Source organism: Chionomys nivalis, chromosome 21, assembly GCF_950005125.1.
Source record: "Chionomys nivalis chromosome 21, mChiNiv1.1, whole genome shotgun sequence".
Taxonomy (NCBI): domain Eukaryota; kingdom Metazoa; phylum Chordata; class Mammalia; order Rodentia; family Cricetidae; genus Chionomys; species Chionomys nivalis.
Window position 1 is genome coordinate 47,773,965 of NC_080106.1, and position 24,589 is coordinate 47,798,553.

Consider the following 24,589-nt stretch of genomic DNA (forward strand, 5'->3'; position numbering starts at 1 on the left):
TCTTCCTTTCCATTTGACTTGAGTCTTCCCTGAGAATTATGTCTTAGCTGTTCCAGATTCAATCAGGTTGACAGCTAAGAATAACCATCATAGGATGGGTTTAGACGTTCCCATCATCTATTATGTAGGTAAAGGTAACAATGGCAGGGACTGGAGAGATGTCTCAGCAGTTAAGAGCACTTACTGCTCTTGTAGAGGACCCAGGTTTAGTTCATAGCACTTGTGGTGGTTCTAGTTTCAGGGGATCTGACATCCTCTTCTGATTTCTCTGGGCACCATGCATGTGTGTGGTATACATACATATGGGTAGGCCAAACACTCAGACATATAAAATACCAATAAATCTATAAAAAGAGTTATATTGACAAAGGAAAAAGCTGTGGAGAGTGAGGTACCTGTTTAAGGGAGTAACACGAGGAGGGGTGTCTTAGTGATGGGGTATCCATTTGATGGATATGTAGTATCAGTTTCAGTGCTTGAGACACTCTGGAGAGATGTAGATATCTCAGATAACCAGAATTTCTCTGAAGGTCGGATATAAATTAGGAAAGCGTGTGTCAGGAAAGACTGAGAGGGTGGATGTTACTAGGCCGCAACTGCAACAAGACTTTGAGTTCACATTTGAAGTGTGCGTAGGTCCAAACAAGCAGTGCTTTGGCTGAAGGGCATTCTAAAAGGCAGTAAAAACTGAGTCAGGCAGTGCCAGCCGTTTGTACGGAGCATGGAGCATGTGCGGGTAAGAAGTAGTGAGAAATAAGATGGAGGATAGGATGGGGCCAGTAAGTGTGTGCAAATGTAGATTAGTTGGCTTCCATCCTAAATCCCTAAGGCCTTGAATGGGTATCGACCATTGAAAAGACATTTGAAGGTTTTGAGTTAGGAAGTGAGAATTGTGACTACTTTGCTCAACGTTACTGTGATGTTCTCCTGCATTCAACTATCGTTTCGTGTATTTTATTTTCTTTCTACCTGAATTCATCACTTTGAACTTAGAATTCTCTATGTTGTATTCATTGGTATGACCTAGAGTCAAAAGTAATGCCCCAGATTTTTGTAGTCAGGATGGATAAATTAAAAACGTATTGTATAAAATGTTACTATTTTGTAGACCTGAGAATTGATCCAGAACCTGTGCGTATTAGACGAGGGCTTTGTCAATGAGCTGTATTCCTAGGCCGTGGTCTTTGGACATGGGCTTTACTAAAGTAGATCATGCAGGCCGTGAACTCACTGTACATAGACCAGGCCAATTTGAACTCATTGGTTTTCTTCCCACTTTCAGAGTGTTAGGATTATAGATATGCTACCTCCATGTCTGGTTGAAAATAACAAGTAGTGGATGAGACTGGACATCCATTTCTTATTTTTAAAAATACCTAAAACATTTTTGACTTGTAATAATTGTCCGTATTTTTGGGGTATGGTTTGTACCTTTTTGTAGGTGTATACAAAGTGTAATAATCAAATCAGATTTGTCATCATATGGTCTGTCAGCATATCTGTCACTTCCTTCAGCATTTGGTGTTGGGAATGTTTGTAGTTGTCTTCATTAGTATTTTGAAATGCACAGTTAAATATAGGCAGTTACAGTGCACTTGTGTGTTAGGTACTAGAAGCTGCTCCTTTTAGCCATGCTAATCATCCTCTCCTTTCCTGCTTCCTGGCCTCTAACCACCATTCTTCTGCATCTGTGAGGTCAGCCTTTTAGTTCCCATGTGGTTGTGAGGACTTAGTGTTTGTCATAACAACTTTTTCATTGTATTTTTTTAAAATATATTATTATATATGTGATATATATAAAATTGGTTTTTGGAGGCAGGGTTTCTCTGTGTAGCTTTGGAGCCTGTCATGGAACTCAGTCTTTAGTCCAGGCTGGCCTTGAACTCAGAGATCCACCTGCCTCTGCCTCCTGAGTGCTGGGGTTAAAGGCATGTGCTGCTGCCATCCGCCAAGAATTTTTTTTAAGTGTGTTGCTGTATGCCTGGTGCCTGCTTAGGTCTGAAGAGGAAATTGGATCCCTTGCAACTGGAACTACAAATGATTATGAGCTGCCATGTGGGTACTGGGAACTAAACCCTGATCTTGGAGTACTTTTATCACTGGGCCGCCTCTCTAGACCCACAGAGTTCCAGGATAGCCAGGGTGACATAGTGACCCCTTCCAAAACAAAAACAGAAAAAAAAGTATTTTATATATAGAAAATGGATGATTATGTATAAAAAGAATAATTGTAATGTCACTCTAGTCTTAGAGACAAATACCTCACTCAGTAGGCCTTTTCACTGAATACACAACCCAGGCTCTTTTTGATTAATTCAGAAACATGAGCAGACTCATTTTCCTGGATGTGGATCTCCTCCCCCATTAATTTACAAGTCTCTTAGAAGACAGAGATTGATAAATATTTTTATTGCTTTGTTATTTTTGTAATTAACCTAATTTAGGTGCCCAGCTGATGACCAGTATATATTAATTGATTGTAAAATGGATACATAAACAGTCATGTCAGTAGTAGTCTTTAAATGACAGCAACTAGAGGTGATTTGTGCTGGCTTTAGAGAAAATACCAAGAATTATAAAGGACATTTATTAATTTAATTAGAAAACTGTAGTGTTTCATAAGATCTTCAGGCTAATATCTGTAAAACCCTGAAAGGCAGAAGAAATGAGGCTGTATAAACTAACAGTTTTATTTGGTTGGGGGTAGGCTCTACCTGTATGGAAGGGGCTTGAACACCTGGGATGGGTTGTCTAGCTAGGTTTAGTCCTGAAGAAACACTTCCCTGTTACCTCAATGCCTTAGATACCTCTGAAACAGTTTTTTTTTTTTCATTACTGGCAACATTTTTTTTTTTTTAGAGTAATTTTTTTTTATTCTTTTTTACTTAAAATTTCCAACTGCTCCCCGTTTCCCATTTCCCTCCCCCTCCTCCCACATATTGCCCCCTCCCCCCGCTCCCCTCTCCCTATCCCCACTCCACTTCTACTGGCAACATATTTTTATAGACTGTCCTGTTTTTCCATGTCTCTTTTAATACAGGGTTTATATTTAAGGAAAACTACTATAGTTGATTGGTAAATTCCATTGCTTACTCTAGTTCTCTGGGAGAATACTTTGAAAAAAAAAAAAACTTCAAATTTTTTTAAGAATGTTTCTGTGAACTTTGTTGAAGCCAAGTTGACTTTGTCTCATATATGTAATGTGCCATATGGATTTACCATTTATCCACAGCTTAGTTTTTCCACAGATCACCAGCACAAGTATTGCGGTTTCAGTCAGTCAGTCAGTCACTCTTGGTCTACAGAGTGAGCTCCAAGACAGCGAGGGCTACACAGAGAAATCCTGTCTAGAAAAACAAAATAAAACAAACAAAAAGCCCAAAAAATTAATTTCCTTATTTTTTTTGTGCTTAATCTTTCCACCTGGTTCCTGGAAATTATCAATCTTCTTTTTAGGTTTTGACATTTTTAGGTTTATAAAAGGAATAACCCTTTATTTATTTATTTATTTATTTATTTATTTATTTATTTATTTATTATTCTTTTCTGAGACAGGGTTTCTTTATGTAGCATTGGCTGTCTGGAACTCACTCTGTAGACCAGGCTGGCCTCAAACTCACAGAGATCCTCCTGCCTCTGCCTCCTGGGTGCTGGAATTAATGGTGTGCACTACCCACTGCTCATTTTCTTTTAAGAAATAGAATTTATTTATTAATATTTATTAATGGGAATAGCTGATGACTGATCTTTGGTTAAGGGAGATGAGGGTATTTTGTTGATGGTCGTTGTTTAATAGAACTTATTTGGAAGGTTAACCGTAAGAAGACATTATTTACTAGTGCCCCTGTCCCCCACCAACAGGGTTTTTCTGTGTAACAGCCTTGGCCATTCTGGAACTTGTCCTATAAACCAGGCTGCCCAGAGATTCTCCTGCCTCTGCCTTTCTAGTGCTAGAATTAAAGGCGTATACCACCACCGTGACCACGTCTAGCTATTTTACTTTAAAAAAGATTTGTTTTATGTTTATGATGTTTTAATTTCACATATCTATGTGCACTGCACATACATTGTGTTTGTGGACATTAGAAGATGATGAGTACTCTGGAACTTAGAATTACCAATATTGTAAGCTATTATGTGAGTGCAGGGGACTGCAGTCTGGGTCTTCTGTAAGAGCAGCGAGTGCTCCTAGTTGCTGAGCCATCTCTCCAGCCCAACATGTACATTTTTAGATGTGATGTGGCCCATATTGCATAAGTGAAGAGTGTAGTATTTGTGAGCTAAACAGTCTTCTACTAGAGGATATCACATTGGGACTATTTGAGAGGCCTTATTATTAATTAGGCTAAGGTGTAGTTCAAGAAGTCTGTTTTAGTATGTGACTCCTATTTTGTCTTGAATTTGGAAGAGCTATTGAAACATAACGTTCCTTCCTGAAGCCGTGGTGGTGGCACATGCCTTTAATCTCAGCACTCCAGAGGCAGAGGCAGGGACAGGTGGATTTCTTTAAGTTGGAAGCCATCCTAGTCTCAAGAGTGAGTCCAAGGCCAGCCTGGGGTGAGGGAGGGCTTTGTTTATGGTGAATGTGTATACTATATATTGTAAAGTGTGAGATACTTATATGCCAATTTTTCTTCCCTTGATACAGGAATGGGTAGGACAAGTGGAAATAAGTGCCCTTTCTCTTATGTACAGGTAAACTGTAGAACTCTCAAATAAAATAGTAAAAATAAAATAATTGGAAAATTAGTATAGTGCATTCAACCAAAATTTTTAATTCAAAGCTGTTTTATACCTTAGTTCTGGAAGATCTTCTCTAAGGCTTTTTGTCCGTTTATTTAATTGCATCAGATACCAGTGTTTAAATGTTTTAATTCTCGAGGGGTTGTTGATAAAATGCACAGAAAAAAAAATGTCTTACTGTGTTCTAAAAACTATTGTTTACCAACTTTATAGAGAAAAGGCTTCCTCTAAGGGCCAGTAGAATGAATGGCTCCGGGAACAGGACTCGAGTTTATATGGGTGCCAGATTTCCTTTTACAGTTAATCTTTGAAGTTATTTATGCTGTATAGCTTACGTATGAATTAATTTGAGATTTTAGTTTTTGGAAGCACTACTTTTGATATTTTATAGTGTAGTTATTTCATTTTCTTTTTTTTCCCTGCTCTGTCTTCAGTGCCTAGAATATTGCCTGATGCACAGATAAATGAATAAGTCAATGAAATACATTTTTTGAAAAGTAATATCTGAGTTTTATTTTTAGGAAAGATTTTGTAATATATCAGGAGCCAAATGTTTCTCCTTCACAAGTAACTGAAAATAATTTTCCTGAAAAGGTAAGACTTTTTTGAAATATTTAAAAAATATTTAAATAAAAGCTGCTTAATTGGTATCTTGACCTCCTAAGCTGTAATTTTAAATGACTTTTGAAATATTGTTATATGAAAGTTATATTGTTTTTTTAAAGTTAGTCAAGTCATATTTTTTAAAAATGGATGTTTATGTAACCAAGGTTATTTCTGTTTCATCCTGCTAATTAAGTTGTCCGACAACTTGTGGAAATAGCACTGCTTTTGCCTGTTTCCCACTGGAAAGGTCATTTTGGTAGCAGCAGTATCGCTGCATTGTGTGGTCATAGGGTAGGAACAGTGGAAAAGTTTTATGAAGCCTAGAAAGAAAAGAAACCAGCTGATTCACTGTAAGAGAATATTAGTTTAGTGGAATCATGCAGGTCCAGGTGAAGGATACTGTGTCTTAATTGTGTTTAAGAGGGGGAGAGGAAGTGATGAAATGCTATCGTTTAAGGATGGGGAGAGAAGGGGTGAGTATTCGTAGGACTTGATCTCAGTGTTCCATCTGCAGTGTTTTGGTCTGTGGCATGTTTCAAACATAATGTAGTGATGCACAACTATAATCATAGCACTTGTTTGTTGTTTTTAAGACAGAGTCTCAAGTATCCCAGGCTGGCCTCAAACTCACTGTATAGTGGAAACTGGCCTTGAAACTTTTGATTTAAGTGCAGTCTGGCTTTTCACCATGATATGGTGTATTGTAGTGTGACAACATTGGAGCTTTGTTGTTTCTGAAATACGGTTTTGAAAATGAGTGATTCAGAGGCTTTGGAAACAGTTTTTTTGTGTGTGAATGTTAAATGTGTGATTGACTGAAATGTTGCTTATTTTCTTCTCTTTAGGTGTTACTGTGTTTTTCGAATGGAAATCATTATGATATTGTCTATCCTATAACATATAAAGATAGTTCTGCTGTGTGTCAGTGTAAGTATCCTCTTGTGTTCAAACATATAGAAATTATAGCTTAAGCTACACAGCCTTAGTTAGGATTTGTATTGATTTTTCAAGTTATTATATAGCTTGGAAATCCAGGTGAGTGAACAAATGAGGCATTTGATTGTATTTTATTTGAAGGGAGGATCTCCTACCCTTGGCACTGTAGAGATTTTCGGCCAGATTCTTCTGTTGGGGTGTTTCCCTGTGCTTTGTAGGATGCTTACTAGCACCTTAGCCTTTATCCAGTCGATGAGAGTCACATTTGGTACCCCATTGATACTCAGTTTCTACAGGTTTTCCTAAATATTTCCTGGTTGATGAAATTTCCCTCCCACACATGTGAGAATACTATTTTAGGAGAAGAGAAACGGCCACCTTCTCTGCTTTAAGTGACTTTTCCTCATGAGCAGTAGTTTTGTATGTAGTTGATTTCTTATTTTTCCTTTTTGTTCTCTGAGGCAGGGTCTTGCTATTTAGCCTTGACTCTGTCTCTGTCTCCCAGTTACTGGAATTAGGTATGCACTACCAACCGACTTTTTTTTCTACTTTAAGTATCCAGTAAAAGTATGAGTGTGAACATTTTGAAAGTACAAGTTTTATATTTGAGGTGGGAATATTTATTAGCTATCTTTTGGGCTGCATCTCCTACTTTCCTGGCTAAAGTCAGGACATTTCAGTGTTGTGAAAGAGGAAGCCTTTTTAGAGTGCCTTCCCCTGTACTGACTGTGGGTGATTTTGAGACTTTATCACCTCTTACCCAGAATCTGGAAGATAGATGGTCTGTGAGATGGTTTGTGGGGCTCCATTTAGATGGTGAGCATGAACTTAGTGCACTTAGTTTCAGGAAGTGCACTGTAATAAATAAATGAATATCACAGTTCACATGGTTTTGAATATTTCTTAAATTTTTGGTAAACTTTTTCCGTTATTACAACTTTGTAAATTAGACAAAATTAATCAAAATATTCTCTCCTTCAGGGATGACTGAGAATATTTTTTTTTTGTGAGTCTGCCTATTATAATGTTTGTAAATGTGGGTGTATATATGCATGTGATAGCCAAAGGTCCAGCCCCCCCCCCCCCCCCGCATTTTGTCTTGCTTGTGCGTGTGTCTAAAATGTGGGGGTGGACATTGGATGTCCTCTCCAGCTTAAATTTTGAGACCGGATCTCTCACTGAATCTGGTTGGAGCTCACCTTTTTGGCTAGTTTTCTGACCAGCAACCACTAGAGCAGCTCCTGTCTCCACCTCCTTGGCGCTAGGATAATAAGCGCACGGTGCCACACCTGGCTTTTTAATGTGCGTGCTGGGGATCCAAACCATGCTCTTAATGCTTATATGCCAAGTATTTACCAACTGAGCCATCTTCCAAGTCCCTAAGAATATATTTTCTAAGTTGTTTTTTTTTTTTTTGTTTGTTTTTTAGTTCATTGTATACAAAGTTAAAATATGAAGCCAGATTACAGGGAGCCTTCTCCCTCATGTTTTACAGAACCCGATGAGTACTTTATCTAATATTCCAATCTTCTGACTCGTCAGCTAGTGTACTCTGTTCTGCATATCTACAAACTTAATTTTGCTTAATCTTTCCTATCTGAAACCTTTGGGTTAGGCCTTTTGCGAGACATCCCTAGGCGGTAGACTGAAAATGGTAGTGCTTCATGTGCTGGGAGTAAACAGAGGACACAGCGAGCTAAGTGGAGTGTGTGGAACGAAGTCATTGCTCACTTTCCTGTCATGTTCGTATCATAGATCTGATACTTTTTAATTGTATTTTAAATATGTACTCTAAAGCAAGGTTTCAAACATAATATGCACAGACAGAATTTCCTGTTGCTTTCTAGGTATCTTTCAAATTAAGTGGCGCTATTAACTCTAAGGTTTTATGTATACCTACTAAGAATTTTGGAAGCCTGAGTGCTACTGTGTCACACTTTCCCTGTTTTCAAAACATGCATATAATGTTGCATACTATGCCTCTTTATATTGCAGCTCTCCTTTATGAATTGCTGTATGAGAAGGTATTTAAAACTGATGTTAGTAAAATCATGATGGGACTAGAAACGTCTGAAGTGGTTGATGAAAGCAATAGTGAAATATCAGATTCTGAGGATGACAGCTGCAAGTAAGAATCATTTCAATCTTACCGCTCCTTTCCAGTGTCCCCTAAGGAAATCCCCTGTGCTGAGGTGTGCTCATAAAATACCACCTGCAGGGAAGTTTCTTTATTGCTGTTGTCACTTTGACTTAGTTTCTACATGGGGTCATCTTAGAAGGTTGTTTTATTTAGTGACAATTTGTATGTATGTAATTTATACACATATTTGGAGTAGATTTGATCCAACTGTGTGTGTGCATTGTACATTTGTAAAGTTAACTATTGTTTACATGTCCTGTGATGGAAAAGGTTTGTTTTGATCTTTATGACTTTTATAGTTTTCTTCCATTACTTCTGCCACCTTCTTTTAGAATGAGGAGTGTTTCAGTGTGGTGTTATGTGAGATAATCCCTCAAGGTTACAGATAAACACCTTTTATAGTCACTGAGGCGGCTTAGACAGATTAGGATTCTCAGCCCTGAACATCTAGACACAGTTTTAGACATCGACATATCTGTTTTTTGCTAGCTAGGTAGATGAGGTCTGTTTTTTTGCTAGCTAGGTAGATGAGGTGCATATTTAAATTTTTAAAAAATGCCTCAATAGTTTAAAATGAGGGTATTTCAATGTTTTCTTAGAGGACAGTTTGTGAGTTACATGAGAGCATGTAATGTAAGATAGTTTCATTATGTATTGTGTGTTAACTTATGATGTTAAGTCTTATAAATGTTAAGAAGTTTATCTTTTATGAAAGTCCTGTAACATTCTTGCTGAAGCATGAGAACATGGCTGTACATGTGACACTAGGGGTACACCTTGAGTTTAGCGGGATCCCTAGTTCTTTCAAACATGCCTTAAAATGGATGTATGTCTGTTGATTTGGACCCTAGAGTTTTTCCTTTTTCTGTGTTAGGGAGTGAATTCAGAGTCATATCTAGGCAAAGCCTATACCAGTGAGCTGCATTCTCTAGTGGATCCTTGTTTGTTTTTGTTTTTGTTTTCTTTTTTGGAAAGTATGTAAATTGGTATCTGTGTGCGCGTTTGTGGTGAGTGAGCGCAGATGTTTGTAGAGGCCAAGGCATTAGATTCCTTGCTGCTAGAGTTTTGGGTCCTTGTGAACCTCTTGACTAGGTTCTGGGAACTGAACTTGGGTCCTCTGCAAGAACATTGTAGGATCCTAAACCCACTGGACCATCTCTCTGGCCTTTGTTTTGTTTCTGAGGCAGGCTCTAGGTATCCTTGAGCTGAGTAGCTAGGAATGACTTAAGCTCCTGATTGTCCTCTCTTCACCTCCAAGTGCTTGCATTACAGGTGTATGTCATCATGCTTGGCTTCTAGGAATTTGTTGAATTAAAACTTTCTGATTTGGACTGAAGATTTGACCATTATTTATACTTGAACAGTGTTTGTTGTCAGTTTTGTCCTAACATATGCTGATTAATTGCGCACAAATAGAAATTGCCCCTCTTTTCCAGACACATAACTCGATCCAGATGTGTTAGAGAAATTACGAGATAGCTAGATAGATTGTTTTAACTTGCTACCTATACTTGGAGTGGGAGAGTCTTTAAACTTGTCTCTTGAATGCTGTAGATGTTTGTAGTGTTATAGAAGCAAATCCAGAATGTGACTCTAGACATCTGGAAAGGCGAGCAGGTATGTGGTAGGATGTATGTTTTGTTTTGTTTTTTTTTTGTGCTTGGCTTCCCTTTTATATTGTCTTTGAAATGTAGTTTACCTTTTCATTATATTAAAGTTCTTTTGCTGTATGTGTGTATAACTATGTATGCACTATACAATATATATAATATATATGCACATTAAAATTGCTTTAGCTATATACATGTATATATATGTATATATACTTATATATGGCACATATATATATATATCTAGAGATTGAGTGCTTGCCTAGCTTGTGAGAGGCTCTGAGTATGAGTTTCTGTACTAGAAGTGGGGGGATACCTTTTTGTCACATTGGTTTTGAGAGGATGAATACTGTATAATCTTGTCGAGTAATAGATGCATTTAGTGAGGTAACTAGGAGGAAAGAGGTGTAATATGCTCTAGGTGTATTTTCACCTTCATATTGTTGGATCTTGAAGTGTACTTGGAATGATGAGTGATTTCTGGTCTAGACTTCAGGCTTTTGCTCCCTTTAGTGAATATTTGGAGCTTATTTTGAAACCTAGAGGTCAATTTCTTGAGGAGAAGTAGGACAGCAAAGTTGATACTGTAGGGGCTATATAGGCCCTTTTCCTCTTCAGCCTCTTGTCAACTTTGGGCTCTTCCTTTGTATGGAGTACTAGATATGATATACTGTCTTGTTACCTGTCTTTATTCAAAGGCATCTATTTCAGCACTCCCCCACTTTGTCTTTTATCTTACATTGCTGTGCTCGCTGCCTTTTGTTTGCTGTAGTACGTAGTAGCTCTTATGTACTTACTGCTTACCTAGTTTGTGTTTACTTGTACTGGATTGTATAGGCACAGGTTTTGTAGTGAGCAGCACATAGTAGGCTTTCATACTTGTAGAGTAAATGAATGAAAAGTGGACTGATGATGGTTCCTTGGTTGTACTGAGGATCAGGAAGTGTTTTTTAGAAAATGGTTATGACTCTTTAGACATCTGTTACAAATTTTTATTAAATGCTATAATTTGGTTATAACAGTTGTAAAAGTTTTTAATACTTACTGAAAGTTTTATGTTGAATCTTTTGTAGATTTTTATTCTACCCACTCATACTGCATCCTGCCACCCCTATTTTTTTTATTAAGCCAGTAAGAATTAATAGTAATAAATCTGATTTTTATATATGCACACACACTCACTTTATATATGTGTAATATATATTTGCATATACTGAAACTTAAGAACTTACTGGAGCCTCACATTTTGGTATGTAGCTGACTACAGTGTTTTATTTGAGGTTAAAAGTTGATTACACGTCAGGTGGTGGTACACACCTGTGAGTTTGAGGCCAGCCTGGTCTACAGAGTGAGTTCTAAGATAGCTAGAGCTACACAGAGAAAACATGTCTCAAAAAAAAAAAAGTTGATTACATTAACAGTATAACAGTATGTATGCCTTTAAATCCTAGTACTCAGGAGACAGGGATCTCTGAGTTGAGTCCAGCCTGGTCTACAAAGTGAGTTCCAGGACAACCAGAGCTGTTAAACAGAGAAAAAAACAAAAGAAAGGTTGATTGTATGCAAATATATCTTCGGTTCCTAATTGTTGTTTTGTTCCTTTATAGGAGTAAGAGTACTGCTGCTACTGATGTGAATGGATTTAAGCCTTCAGGCAGTGAGGTATCTTTTTTAACTTAGCCCCAAATTTTATGATCATTTTCCTTAGTTGGCGTTGCTATGTTAGTAAGAAACTTATTTGGGGGAGCTCAGCACTGAGACCAAGGACTAAAGCTGGGAGATTGAAAAATGCAGACCACCAAGACATTGCTTGTTCTGGTTTGCTTCTGTACTGGGGTCTAATCAGGCCTATGTCTGGACAGCTTCCTGCAGCGACTCCCCTCTCCAAGTGGCCAGATGGGAATTCAGGACCAGTGTTGTTTTCCAGGACATTGACACAGCCCACCATGCTCTTGGTGCTGATGCTGCCTCAGTTGGTGTGACTGGGTCAGGGACTTGCATTGGAACAGTGTTTGATAGCTTGATTGACTGTACTGTCTTGCAAGCAAAACTCTCCTTCTATGCCCTTCTGGGCTTTGCCCTGTCTGAGGCCATGGGCCTCTTCTGTTTGATGATCACCTTCCTTATCCTTTTCTCCATGAGGCTCCATGACGTCACACAGCGGTCCTTGCTGCTTCAACTGCACACCAGTCCTGGTGCTGGAGTGTGCTAAGCTCTACCATTAAACAACTAAGGAAAAAGGAAAGAAAAAAAGGAACTTATTTGCTGCTTCCTGCTTTTTTCTTAAGTTTTTTTTTTGTTGTTTTGCTTTTGTGCATATTTGAAACAATGTTTTAAATACGTTTCTGTGTTGATTGGAAGTCTGACATTGTTTATTTAGAACCCAGAGAACAATGGGAATGTGGCTGACCTTCCTCTGTCCAGAAAGGTTCTTAAGTCGCTCAACCCAGCAGTCTATAGAAATGTGGAGTATGAAATTTGGCTGAAGTCCAAACAAGGTAAGTTAAACTGAATGTTCTGTAAAATGGCCTTGTAGCACTTGAAAATAAGAAGATAAAGTTGGTATTTTATTGATTTTTTTTTTTTAAATTAACAGCTCAACAGAAACGTGATTATTCCATTGCTGCTGGATTACAATATGAAGTTGGAGATAAATGCCATGTAAGTGATTTCTACTAAAAGAGAAAGTGACTTTATCTTATTTTCTAAAGAAACTATCAACTAAAATTTGACTGTTCATTATTTGGATTTCACAATTCATTTATGCTAAATACAAGTAGAATCATCCTAATGTTGAAATTTGTTTGTAAAATTTTTGTTGTCCTTGTTATTTTTGGTGTTGATATTTTGTGTTTTGTTTTTGAGACAGAGTTTCACTGTATAGTCCTGACTGGTCTGGAACTCTGTAGGCCAAGCTGGCCTCAAGTTCACAGAGATCCTACTGCCACTGCCTCCTGAGTGCTGGGTCTTTATCCGTTTTATTTGAATTCAATTGATTTGAAATCATAAGCAGTTGAAATGATATATAGGTGACTTGATAACTCATTTAAAAATGAGCTACTGATGTATGTATTAAAAAGAATCGGGTGTCTGATTTTTCTTTTTGGTGTTCAACAGGTTAGATTGGATCATAATGGAAAATTTTCTAATGCAGACAGTCATGGCATTCACTCTGAGAATGGACCAGTTTTATCAGAAGAACCGGGAAAAAAGTATGTATTTTTCAGCTGAGGTGTTTGCTAAAACTCTTTGATTTAGCCTCCTGTAAATATGAATACTGGTTTCCTTGCAGAGGAACTGATTTTGAAGCTAGGTATGCAACTTGTTCAAGGCCAGCCTGGTCTACATAGAGGTCTAGGGCAGCCAGGGGTATACAAACCCCATCTCAAAAAAATAAAAATAAAATAAAAACAAAAATCAAAACTAAAAATAGAACTAACCAAACAAAAGAGAATAAAAGCAACAAAACCAGGAACTCAGTTTTAATCTCTAACTTCTGAATAAAAGCCAGACATAGCTGTGTATGCCTTTAACACCAGTATTGGACATCAGAAGTAGGTGAATCCCTGGTGCTCAGCTAGCCATGTAAAATGAACTTCAGGTTCATTGGAGGTGTACCTTGAAAAACCTGATAGAAACATGCACACATATAGCATACACATAGGCAGCATACAAACACACACAGTAGTTTGAGTTTAAATCTAATGTTTTGCTCATTGGTACATTTTCTGAAATGCTAGCTAATTTTAATGGCTACAGTTTTAAAATATATTCTTCATCAAAATCATATTGAGAAAGAAATTTAAAGAACACCATAAGTTGGTGAGTTTATAAAGTATGGAGTTATAGAACAGGCACCATATTCCTTTTTATTTTCTTAGTGCAGGATTATATACAGTCAGTAGTTTGTCAGTGGTTGGATGTGGAGGTGTATGCCATTAACCCAGCACTCAGGAAGTAGAGTCAAGCAGATTTGCTGGGCCAAGGTGGTAGACAAACTTGATGTGAACTAGGGCTGCATAGTGAAACCTTTTTTAAAGAATGTCAGTATTATCAGGTAGGATAGAGTAGTGCACCTTTTGTTTGAATTACTGCTCCCTTTACTAGAGGAAAAGGTAATAAACTACACCCTAACCTTTATTAAAAAAAACAAATTTAAATATATATGACTGTAAAGTATATAGTACAGTAAACTCCAATATAAATATCACTACTTCCCTATATTTAATTTCTTTTGGCTTTTTTGAGACAGGGTTTCTCTGCACAGGGTTTCTCTGTGTTACCCTGGCTTTTCTGGAGCTTACTCTGTAGACCAGGCTACCTTCAAACTCAGGGATCTGCCTGCCTTTACCTCCATATTGCTGGGATTAAAGGTCACCTCACCTAGCCCTTACTTAGTAATTTTAATGAACCTTGTTTTGTTTTGTTTTCTTTGTTTGTAACATCTCACTTTGTTGCACTGCCTGTCTTGAAAGCTGCGTATAGTACAGGTTGGCCTCACAGAAATAGAACTGCATCTGCCTCCAGGAAGGCTTGGATTAAGGATGTGTAGCATCTTGCTAATTTACCCTTTCTCTTTTTTTCTCTCTAAAATAAATATTTATTTTTTGGGACTGGTTCTACATAAACCTGACTGTTTTAGAGCTCACTATAGACCAGGCATGTGCTAGTATGCCTGGCTAAAATTGGGAAATATTGCAGATAGAAAATCTCTAATATCAATGCAGGATATGTGTTTTAATGTTGATTCTTAAAGATGTAATGTTTTGTCGGCATGTTAAGTGCAGTGCATGCATGTTTGCTGCCTGAGGAGGCTCGGAGAGGGTATTGGGTCCTCTAGCATTGGAATTAGGACCTTTGTGAGCCAGGGTGCTGAGAGTTGGACCCTGGTTCTAGAAGAGCAGCCAGTGCTCTTAACCACTGAGCCCTCTCTCCAGCCATGTTCATATGCAATATTATTACTAATAAAGATTTCATTTACTTTGAAGACATACACCGAAGAACCTCAAGCCACCTCCCCCAGAAAGCTGGAACACAGTGTCAGGAAAGAAGATGAAAAAGTCTAATTCAGGTAAATTCACAACAAAGTTCTTTAAGATTATGATGATAGTACTTGGAGTTGTTAACTTACACCAGGGAAATTGTGAGATCGTTTTGTGTTTTCCACAGATACGGATTACAGAGGGCCAAAGAGTCTAAGCAAGCCAATAAAAGCCCCATCAGCACTACCTCCTCGACTACAGCATCCTTCTTCGGGTGTAAGACAGCATGCATTCTCTAGTCATTCTTCAGGGTCCCAGTCTCAAAAATCCTCCAGTGAGCATAAGAATCTAAGTAGGACACCCTCACAGATAATAAGGTAACCTTCACGAATTCAAGAGAAGTAGAAGTCATGAGAGGCATTGTATGTGTTTTATTATAGTCATTTTCTTTTTTTTTTGGTTACAATTTCTTGTTGGTATTTGTTTATAATGTAGTATTGAAAAGTATTGCCAGGTGGTGGTTGTGCACACCTTTAATGCCAGCACACAGGAAGCAGAGGCAGGTAGATCTCTGAGTTCAAGGCCAGCCTGGTCTACAAAGCGACCTCCAGCACAGCCAGGGCTATACAGAAAAGTCTTGTCTCATAAAACTTAAAAAAAAAGTATTATTGATAGAATTCCCAAATGGTACAAAATAACACTACAGAGGAATAAGCCTTTATTTTTGAATATTTTGTTTAAAGTGTGGCAAATGTTTATGGTAGCTCTGTGGGAGCTCTCAACCACTGAGGCCAGAAGAAAAATGATCCACAGGAGGCAAGAAGGTGATGTAAAATTTCTCTTCCGTTTATTTACGGGCAAAATCCATGCACAAATATTAAAGACCAAAAGGGGATCCTGATCTGAATCACACTAACACTGGTAGTCCCTGGCTCCTGGTTCAAAAGGACCTGCACACTTCTCTCAGCCTTTTCTCTCAGTCATGTTCATCCCCAATGAAAATCTCGCCTCTTGAACCAAAATGTTTCTCTCAGTTGACTAGGCAACAGGGGACAGAATTCCTGTCACATCTCCCCCTTTTTGTCTAATTAAGAAGAAAAAGTTCTAACTCTAACATAGTAAAACTACATATATTTTTTTTATCAAGTATTGTCCAGATAAAAAGGAAAAGTTATAACGCCTGAAATAAAAAGTTACAATAAAATTCCTTATTTTGTTACTGTTGCAAGTGCTCCATTGAATAGATGTGTAATTTGACCAGGCATCAGCAGGAAAAGTATCCACAATCTCAATTTTTTTTAAGTTTTGAATTTTATGAATGATTTCTTGTTTATACAAGTGATAGAAATAGTATCCATACTGCTTTTTTAGAAATGTTTGTTTTTATGTATAAGCACATGTATAAGTTAGTGCAGTGTCTTTGCACACTTAGTGCCTGAAAAGATCAGAAGAGAGGACATAAGATCTTGTAGAACTAGAGTTAAGTTGGTTGTCAGCTGCTATGTTGGTATTAGGAAACAAAACCTGGTTTCTTTGTAAGACATCCATCTTAACTGCTGAGCCATGTTCAGCCCTTCATACTGCTTTTAATTGCTGCAAGCCATATATGAATATTAGAGTTGTTAGTAAATGCATTATTGTATCTCTTGTGGTTCTCTCTTACCAAAGTTCCCTTGAGGTTTCAGTGGCAGACAGTATCCCAGTCTGACACCTATCATTGCTGTCAGTTCTCTGCTTTTCTTGGTGCTGTAGCCAGTAATTAGGATGTCTTTGTGTCTCATCTGGTTATTGCCTTTAGAGCAGGAAATCAGAATGCTTTCTCTTCCTCTCTTAAACCTATTTTTTCTTCACATTTTAATTAGTTAACTTTCATTGTTTGTGTGGGTGCAACATTGTATTCGTTGATGTCAGAAGAAAATTTGTAGGTGTTATTGTTCTCCTTTATTCATATGAATTCCGCGTATTGAACTCCGATTTCCAGGCTTGATGACAAACCTTAAGGCATTGCAGCTTCATCTTTCTTTTCAGAGTAAATTTTTATGATAGTATTGGAATATGTACAGTGTTTATATTTCTGCACTCAGCAAAAAATCAGTTACGTCTGTATCACGTAGAAGGAACTGAGTTAAATAAGTGAGTAAAATAACTTCCAATTTATTGTGCACCACTGTCAGTTTTATCTAACTTTATAAGTAGCTTTAAGTGCTGATTTTGTTGCTAGCTGTCCTAAGTTTCAAAGTGTTGTGTGGTTGTTTAGTTGAATATTTGTACAGCAGAAAAGATCATTGCATTTTTGTATTCTGCATATTTGCCTTTTTTTTTCCTGAAAAAATAATGTTTTATTTGACAGAAAACCTGATCGTGAAAGAGCTGAGGATTTTGATCACATGAGTCGTGAATCTTACTATTTTGGCCTCTCCCCAGAAGAACGCAGAGAGAAACAAGCTATTGAAGAGTCTCGTTTATTGTATGAGATTCAGAACCGGGATGAACAGGCTTTTCCTGCCCTTTCTGTACGTATGTAGAAATTTTAAAAATTAACTTTAAGAAGTCTTTCTTGATACACAGTTTGTAGTATCATAATGATGATGAACTTAATTTTTTTTTAACTGAAACTATTTTAAAGGTTATGGGAACCTTGGTATGGTGGTTATGTGCTTATAATCCCAGCTAATTGAGAAGCAAGTGTCCCTAAATTCAAGGCCATCTTGGTGAAATTCTGTGTCAAGATAAAAAGACAGGAGGGACGGGCAGTAAAAGTAAAGCCTTTATGTAGTTAACCCCGGGACTAAAGATACTGTTAAAAAAGTAGGCAATTCACCTGTTCATCTGACAGTGAGGAGTATTTCCTTTCAGACCAAGGATGTAGTGTTTGCAAGCAGAGCCTGCAGGGGAAGGCTTAGGATGCAGTCGGCCTCTCTTAGAAGGTTTTCCTAATAGTCAAGATAAACTTCATTGATGTGTGCATTAGTACCATATTAGTGTAAGCAAGAAGCACATGGATTTGTTTTGTTCTGTGTGTCGGTCTGTGGGCTGAACTAGATACTTCTGATGAAAGCAACAACTCTGCCTTCAGTTTCCTTAGCTCTGGGGCCATCAGAAAGGAAAGCCATTGCCATATAGAATTGCTGGGCCCTAACGTCTTACTTAGGGTAGGGGAGTGAGAAGGCACAGTGTCAACGTCTTAGACAAGTCAGGTAGAAGGCATACAGCAGACTCGTTTATTTAACAACAGGAAACTCTTACATACTCTCCCAGCACCCAGGTGCTCCAATCCGTTGACACTACATGGTCACCCCTCATTGTCTAGACGTGATCAGCACCAGGCGGACTACAGGTTGGCTCTTCTCAGCCTAGTAAACCTTAATTTCCTACAGTGTAGGTGAGGGTTTTGTTGACATTACAGGAGGGCTTAATTGATTATCATAGGAACTGTACTTGTGGTCTGTAAGTTTTGGTAGATGATATAAAATGGTAATAGTGAATGAAGGAAGAATGCTGTTGAAAGCTCCACAAGACAAGAGCCAAGCTGCATGAGTTCATTCTTCTGTCTTCAGTGAGGAAGAAGCTCTGTTTAAAAGAGCTTATCTGGACCAGTTCAGTCTGGAGCTTAGGGAGGGTTGCAAAACGTACCAAGTCAGAGGGGCCTGTGTGATAGGTGCTCTCTGTGTACTAAAGACATTCCTTTTATGTCTTATTTGTTGTTTTTACATAGCTGTTCTGTAAGGCTAATTTTAATTACTTAATCTTATACTCAAAGTTTTGTCCTTAGTGAATGAGAAAAAAAGTGCTCTTGTTATGTGGTCATAGATTATAAAATTTCATTAAATTTTTTCAACCTTCTATACTTTACATTTAGATTGGTGTGGTGTTGGATTTAATAGTGGATTAGGTTTGTTTACTGGAATAGAACACTAAGTCTCCTTCCTGCTATGTGATTAAGAGTGTGATGACAGGGATCTAGCACCTTCAATGATAATTTATCTTAAAAATTCAACTTTAGCTGGGCTGTTATGGCCAGCACTTGGGAGGCAGAAAGACAGGCATATCTCTGTGAGTTCAAGGCCAGCCTGGTCTGCAAAGTGAGTTCTAGGACAGCTAGGGCTGCTCAGAGAAACCCTGTCTTGTAAAAACGGGGTTTAAAAAAAAAAAAAACCCACACCAACAACTTACTCTTTTCTCTTTGTTTTACCAATGATATGGTTGGGCCATTCAGGCCTCAGAGGATTTGCTCTTCATCACTTCAGTGATACTTGCTAATTGATTGATATATTTCCCTTCACAAGGGACCCTGGGAAGGTTGGTAGAGAAGTTATTTTTGTGCAAGATGACAATTTAATTAGTGTGATTTCTTAAAATGATACATGAATTATTAATTTAGGCTGATAAATCTGATTACCTGATACTTTAGTTCAGTAAAAGACTTAGTTTAGAGCATATATTTGAATACGGATGCTAGATGATATCCATAACTACCTATCAACTAGATTCTAAAGTATTAAGAATATATGGCTATGAATTTTGAGATTTTTGGTTAGAAGTATAAATGTTATTTGTAGAACTTGTATTCATGTTTGTAAAATTTTAATGCAAAGTGTGACTTTATTTTAAAGAGCCCATCAGTCAGTCAGTCCCCTCAGAATAGCAACTCATGTGTCCAGAGGAAGTCTTCACATGCAAGGGATAGAAAAGGAAGCATGCGGAGAACAGATGCAGAAGAACGGAAGGACAAAGGTATACTACTTCATTACTGAAGACACTTGACACTTTTGCCAAGTTTCATACAGTAATTCCTGCCTTATTTGTGGTTTTTGTTTATTTTGCAGTTTTAAGTATATAAGTAAACTGTGGTCTGGAAATCCTAAATGAACGAAGGATTCCATAAATTTGTAAGAGTCAAATTGAGTGCTGTATCTTTTGATACACTGGTTCTTCCTGTTCACATGTGAAGGGCTAGTGTTACCATACTGTGTATGCTGCTGGCACACGTGTTTCTTTGTAGCTGTCATGAATATCACTTTGACTGGGTGTAGCAGTGCTTGTGTTCCAGCAATGCTTCTGTCGTGCATAGTAGTGATGTTATCATTTTGAGTATGCCAGAAAATGTCAGAATACTTTAAGTGAAGAGGCCTTTGCAAGAGGTTATACTCACATAACTTGTTACAGAATAGTTGTTTGTAGTTTTGTTTTACTTCGATATTAGTTTTGGCTGACTTTATAAATACAGGAAAAAAATCATAAGAAACTGTGTTGCCGTTCACAGTTTCAGATGTCAGCTGGAGGATTATCTACTGTGCATAAGAAGGATCACTACTGGGAAAAGACACTAAAATTGTCAAGCTATATCTGACATTAGAATCATTGATTTGACCTAAGACAGTGTTTGTTTTTCTCTATTTAAATCTGAATGATGGTTGATGCTCCTTATTTTTCTTATTCTTAATCTGTTACAGATTCCCTACGTGGCCATACTCATGTGGATAAAAAACCCGAGTCAAGCACACTGGAGGTAAGGCTTTTAAATATTTTTAAAACATTTATCTATTTAATGTGTGTGCATGCGTGTCTGTACACCATGCTGTATGTGTGGAGAGCACAGGGCAATTTGCAGGAGTCACTTACTTCCTACTATGTTAGCCTATGTTAGTCCTAGGAATTGAGCTCAAGGCTCCAGGCTTGGTGGCACTTACTTTAGCTGCTGAGCCATCCCCACCAAAAATTTTTCTTCTTTTTTTTATTTTTATTTTTATTTTTTTTTAAACTGCCCTGGAACTTGCTTTGTAGACCAGTCTATCCTTGAACTCAGAGATCTGCCTGCCTCTGCCTCTCGATGCTGGGAGTGCACCACCATACCTGGCTAGCCCTAAAAGTTTTAATGTTAGTCTATCTTAACTTGCAAAACAGTGTTTATTATTATTGTTGTTGTTGTTTTTCATGACAGGATTTCTCTGTGTGGCCCTGGTCTGTCCTGGAACTCTCTGTGTAGATTAGACTGGCCTTGAACTCACAGATGTCCTCTTGCCTCTCCCTCCCAAGTGCTGGGATTAAACACATGCACCACCACACTCAGCCTGTGTTTATTCTCTATATAGTGATGTTGTAAAGGAGTCACTTATGTTCTTAGAAGTCCCATATAAAAACTCTCCAGTAATGTGACATTAAACCAATGTGCAGACAAAATTAAGTGGGAGTGGGTTCCCAGATCAGGTTCTCCGATTGAATTAGAAAGGCAACCACAGTTACCCAAAATGGAGTTCTTTTAATTACAGTGTAACTTTTTCTTACTCCCAAAGGTCAGTGATGATAAATGTACAAGAGTTTCATCACCATCTAAGACAAAGAAAGTAGACTGCCCATCTCCTGTAGAACAAGTAAGTTACTGTGTAGATGTAAGTTTCTGTCCCACCTCGTCCCCCAGCCCATCAGTCCCAAAGAAGCACACAGAGGATTATAATTATAAACTGCTTGGTCTATTAGCTCAGGCTTATTATTAACTAGCTCTTACAACTTAACCCATAATTCTTGTCTATGTTTAGCCATAGTGGCTTGGTACCTTTTCTCATTGAGACATTCTTATCTCGCCTCCTCTCCATCTGGCTGGTGACTGACTCTCTTTCTTTTTCCCAGAATTCTCTTAGTTTTGTTGTACCATCTATATTTCCTGCCTGACACTGGCCAATCAGCATTTTATTAAACCAATACAAGTGACAATCTTTACAGAGTACAAAAGCATTATCCCACAGCATTACTGCACTAGGCAAGCAGAGCTCCTTTCTTTCTGGACTTCTTTTCTCTGTATGTGAAAACATCTACATTGTAAATGGAAGGATTCATTTCTGATATAATATGGGTGCTTAAATTTTTTTGTCATTCTGTTTAGTCTAAAATGTTACAAAAGTTTATGGAATTACATTCTATAGCCATTCTCTGGCATTGATTTTGTGACTTGATTTGAGTTTTGTGTTTGGCACCTCTTGTTAATTTTGAGCTAGTTCAGCTTGAAAATTAAGAAGATAAAATTTCTATTGTTAATATTTTTAGAAGTTATCTACATCATTATCAATGAATTATTCCATATACATTAAAAAAATACCAGTAGTTTGTCAAGCAAATTAACACACTTCAGTTTTTGCATACATTTTGGTTCTTGGTCTTATGTAAGAGTAAATACTTACTGTTGTATCAACATACTTTGTGTTCATAAAATGAAAGTACTTAAGTATATATTTTTTAAATTGTTGTGTAAGAATCTTTCTTTAAAAGGAAGCTTACGACTTTAAAGGGAATTTCTATGATTTTGTTCACTTGCCTTAAAAGCTTTTGTTGTTTCTTCCTGTGACTTGCACTAGGAACCTGTTAACATGAAATGAGTTCACATGGTATTTATCAGCGAGTGAACTCTGATACTGACCTGAACAGTTAAATGCTTAGTGTTATAGTAGGGTGTTTTATACTTCACTCAAGATAAATTTGTGTCAGAGAAAAATGATTGTTTTTCTTTTTTTTCCCTCCCATTCTTGAAGAAGCCAGCAGAACATATATCTTTGTCAAATCCAGCTCCCCTTTTAGTCTCTCCAGAAGTCCATCTCACTCCTGCGGTGCCTTCTTTACCAGCCACTGTGCCAGCCTGGCCAAGTGAACCTACAACTTTCGGACCAACAGGTTAGAGAAGAATTTTTTAAAATTTTCCAGCCAGCTAATAAAAATTCGTCTCAAATGAGAGGCTTCAAGTTGTTGAGCGAGAGCTTGACTACAGCAGAAGTGTGAATGTGGGTCCTGTTAGGGCTCCTGACGTGATTTCGAGGACCAACTGCACTGCGTGATGCGTGATCGTTAGGATATGCTTTTTATAATCTCCGGTTTGTGACATCTGAGCCAGTTCCTCTGTTTGGCCACAGTCTGTGTTTGCTGTGTAGGCCATACTGTTACATCTCCTTTAGGACTCTTTACACAGACCTTTACCTTAATGGAGTTTTAGGGAACTGTAGTTGGAAGACACTGGCTCAACTTAGTTCCTGGATTGGTCCTAACGTACTTTGGGTTGTTCACTGCATGCTTTACAGGGTGTGCAAGTTGTGTAGTATGAAATTAATGCAAGCTTTATTCCAAAGGAAAGTGGCTTTAACTATTTTTTTATATAGTTTTTGTTCTCATCTTTCTTAGGTGTCCCTGCTCAGATTCCCATTTTGTCAGTGACACAGACAACTGGACCCGATGCTGCTGTCTCACAAGCGCATTTAACACCTTCTCCAGTTCCTGTGTCAATTCAGGCAGTTAACCAGCCCTTGATGCCTTTGCCTCAGACGATGAGCCTTTATCAAGACCCACTCTATCCTGGGTTTCCTTGTAGTGAGAAGGGAGACCGAGCCATTGCACCACCTTACTCACTGTGTCAGACCGGCGAGGACCTGCCTAAAGGTGAGGCCTCCACTTTCATCATGCGTTTTTCTGAGCACAAACAGATTTAGTGAGGAATGGAAAGATAGAAGTAGAAGTCAGAGCTCTGGTTTTTACCAAGCCATAGAAGGGATTCACTCAGCAAAGAGCAGAGGTTTGGCTATTAAATCAGGACCATGTGATTGTTCAGGCCTATTCTAGTTAGCTTGGTCTTAGTAAAAAATGAGTTTTTGTGCTTAATGAAGCCTGTCGTGTACCTTTTTTCTTTTCCTTCTCCGTTCCAGAAACAATTCTACACTTTGAAATCATTTCTGGGCTTTAATTTCTTTTGTAGGTCGTGTGTCAGTGTGCAGCTCAGGCTGCCTGGGGCTTGTTTTCTGCTCTTTCTCTCCTGGGCTCTGGGTAATAAGTATGAACTAATAATAGCTGGCTTGCTTTATAGAAATCTTACTATTTTTCCAGTGTTTTCATAATTTTTTGAAACCACCTATAGTATATGAAAAATACAGTGTTCATCTGAGTTTTCTCCCAGATTGAATTTTAGTCAGGTAGACTAAATTTAAGCTATTCAGGGACTAAATCTTAGTGCAGAGAAAAGTTACCAGAGTTACCCTAGGAACAGCCTGGATTTTGGCTGTTTCCATTTTTGTGTTTTACTCTACAGGCAGTCTGGCAGGAGAGTTTGTCACTAGAGCTATAATGATTGATAATGAAGGAAAGAAAAGCTTTGACTATGTAGTTTTAGTAAAAAAAAAATTTTTATTTTCAGATAAGAACATTCTTCGATTCTTCTTCAATCTTGGTGTAAAGGTATTTATATTTTATCCTTAAAGTTAATTTTCTTCTTATCACTATCAACAGTAAAATTTAAAGTATTTAATTCTTAATTGATTGGTAATCTAAGGTTTACTGCATGCTACCTTTTATGTTTGTCTTTGGAATGGGCTGTAGTTTTTACTTGCTTGTTCTTTTAATTCTTGACTGTTTGGCCTTGAAGGGACTGCTCAAGGGAATGTCCTTGATGGGGGTTAGGTGAAAGCTTCACTGTCCATGTCAGTCAGTGTTTTGCTGTCTTTGACTTGACTTCATTGCTGCAGTTCTATAAACATAAGCTATCAAGTGCTCCAATCCAGTAGCCAGCTTTTTTTATCCTCTGCTAATAGGTCTGATTCGTT

The 24,589-nt window shown here is 37.8% G+C and overlaps 1 protein-coding gene across 1 annotated transcript in view; it reads left to right on the forward strand.

The window, feature by feature from the left end:
* Nucleotides 1-24,589, forward strand: part of Otud4 (OTU deubiquitinase 4) — a 41,366-nt gene that overhangs the window by 11,611 nt on the left and 5,166 nt on the right. Inside the window, exons 4-20 of the mRNA XM_057753490.1 lie at nt 4,649-4,695; nt 5,265-5,337; nt 6,195-6,276; nt 8,281-8,413; nt 11,643-11,697; nt 12,416-12,533; nt 12,632-12,696; nt 13,153-13,247; nt 15,024-15,106; nt 15,205-15,394; nt 17,368-17,530; nt 19,631-19,751; nt 20,471-20,526; nt 21,311-21,388; nt 22,541-22,679; nt 23,181-23,435; nt 24,184-24,224. Coding sequence (XP_057609473.1) covers nt 4,649-4,695; nt 5,265-5,337; nt 6,195-6,276; nt 8,281-8,413; nt 11,643-11,697; nt 12,416-12,533; nt 12,632-12,696; nt 13,153-13,247; nt 15,024-15,106; nt 15,205-15,394; nt 17,368-17,530; nt 19,631-19,751; nt 20,471-20,526; nt 21,311-21,388; nt 22,541-22,679; nt 23,181-23,435; nt 24,184-24,224 — 1,794 coding nt within the window. The remainder of the gene's footprint in view (nt 1-4,648; nt 4,696-5,264; nt 5,338-6,194; nt 6,277-8,280; nt 8,414-11,642; nt 11,698-12,415; nt 12,534-12,631; nt 12,697-13,152; nt 13,248-15,023; nt 15,107-15,204; nt 15,395-17,367; nt 17,531-19,630; nt 19,752-20,470; nt 20,527-21,310; nt 21,389-22,540; nt 22,680-23,180; nt 23,436-24,183; nt 24,225-24,589) is intronic.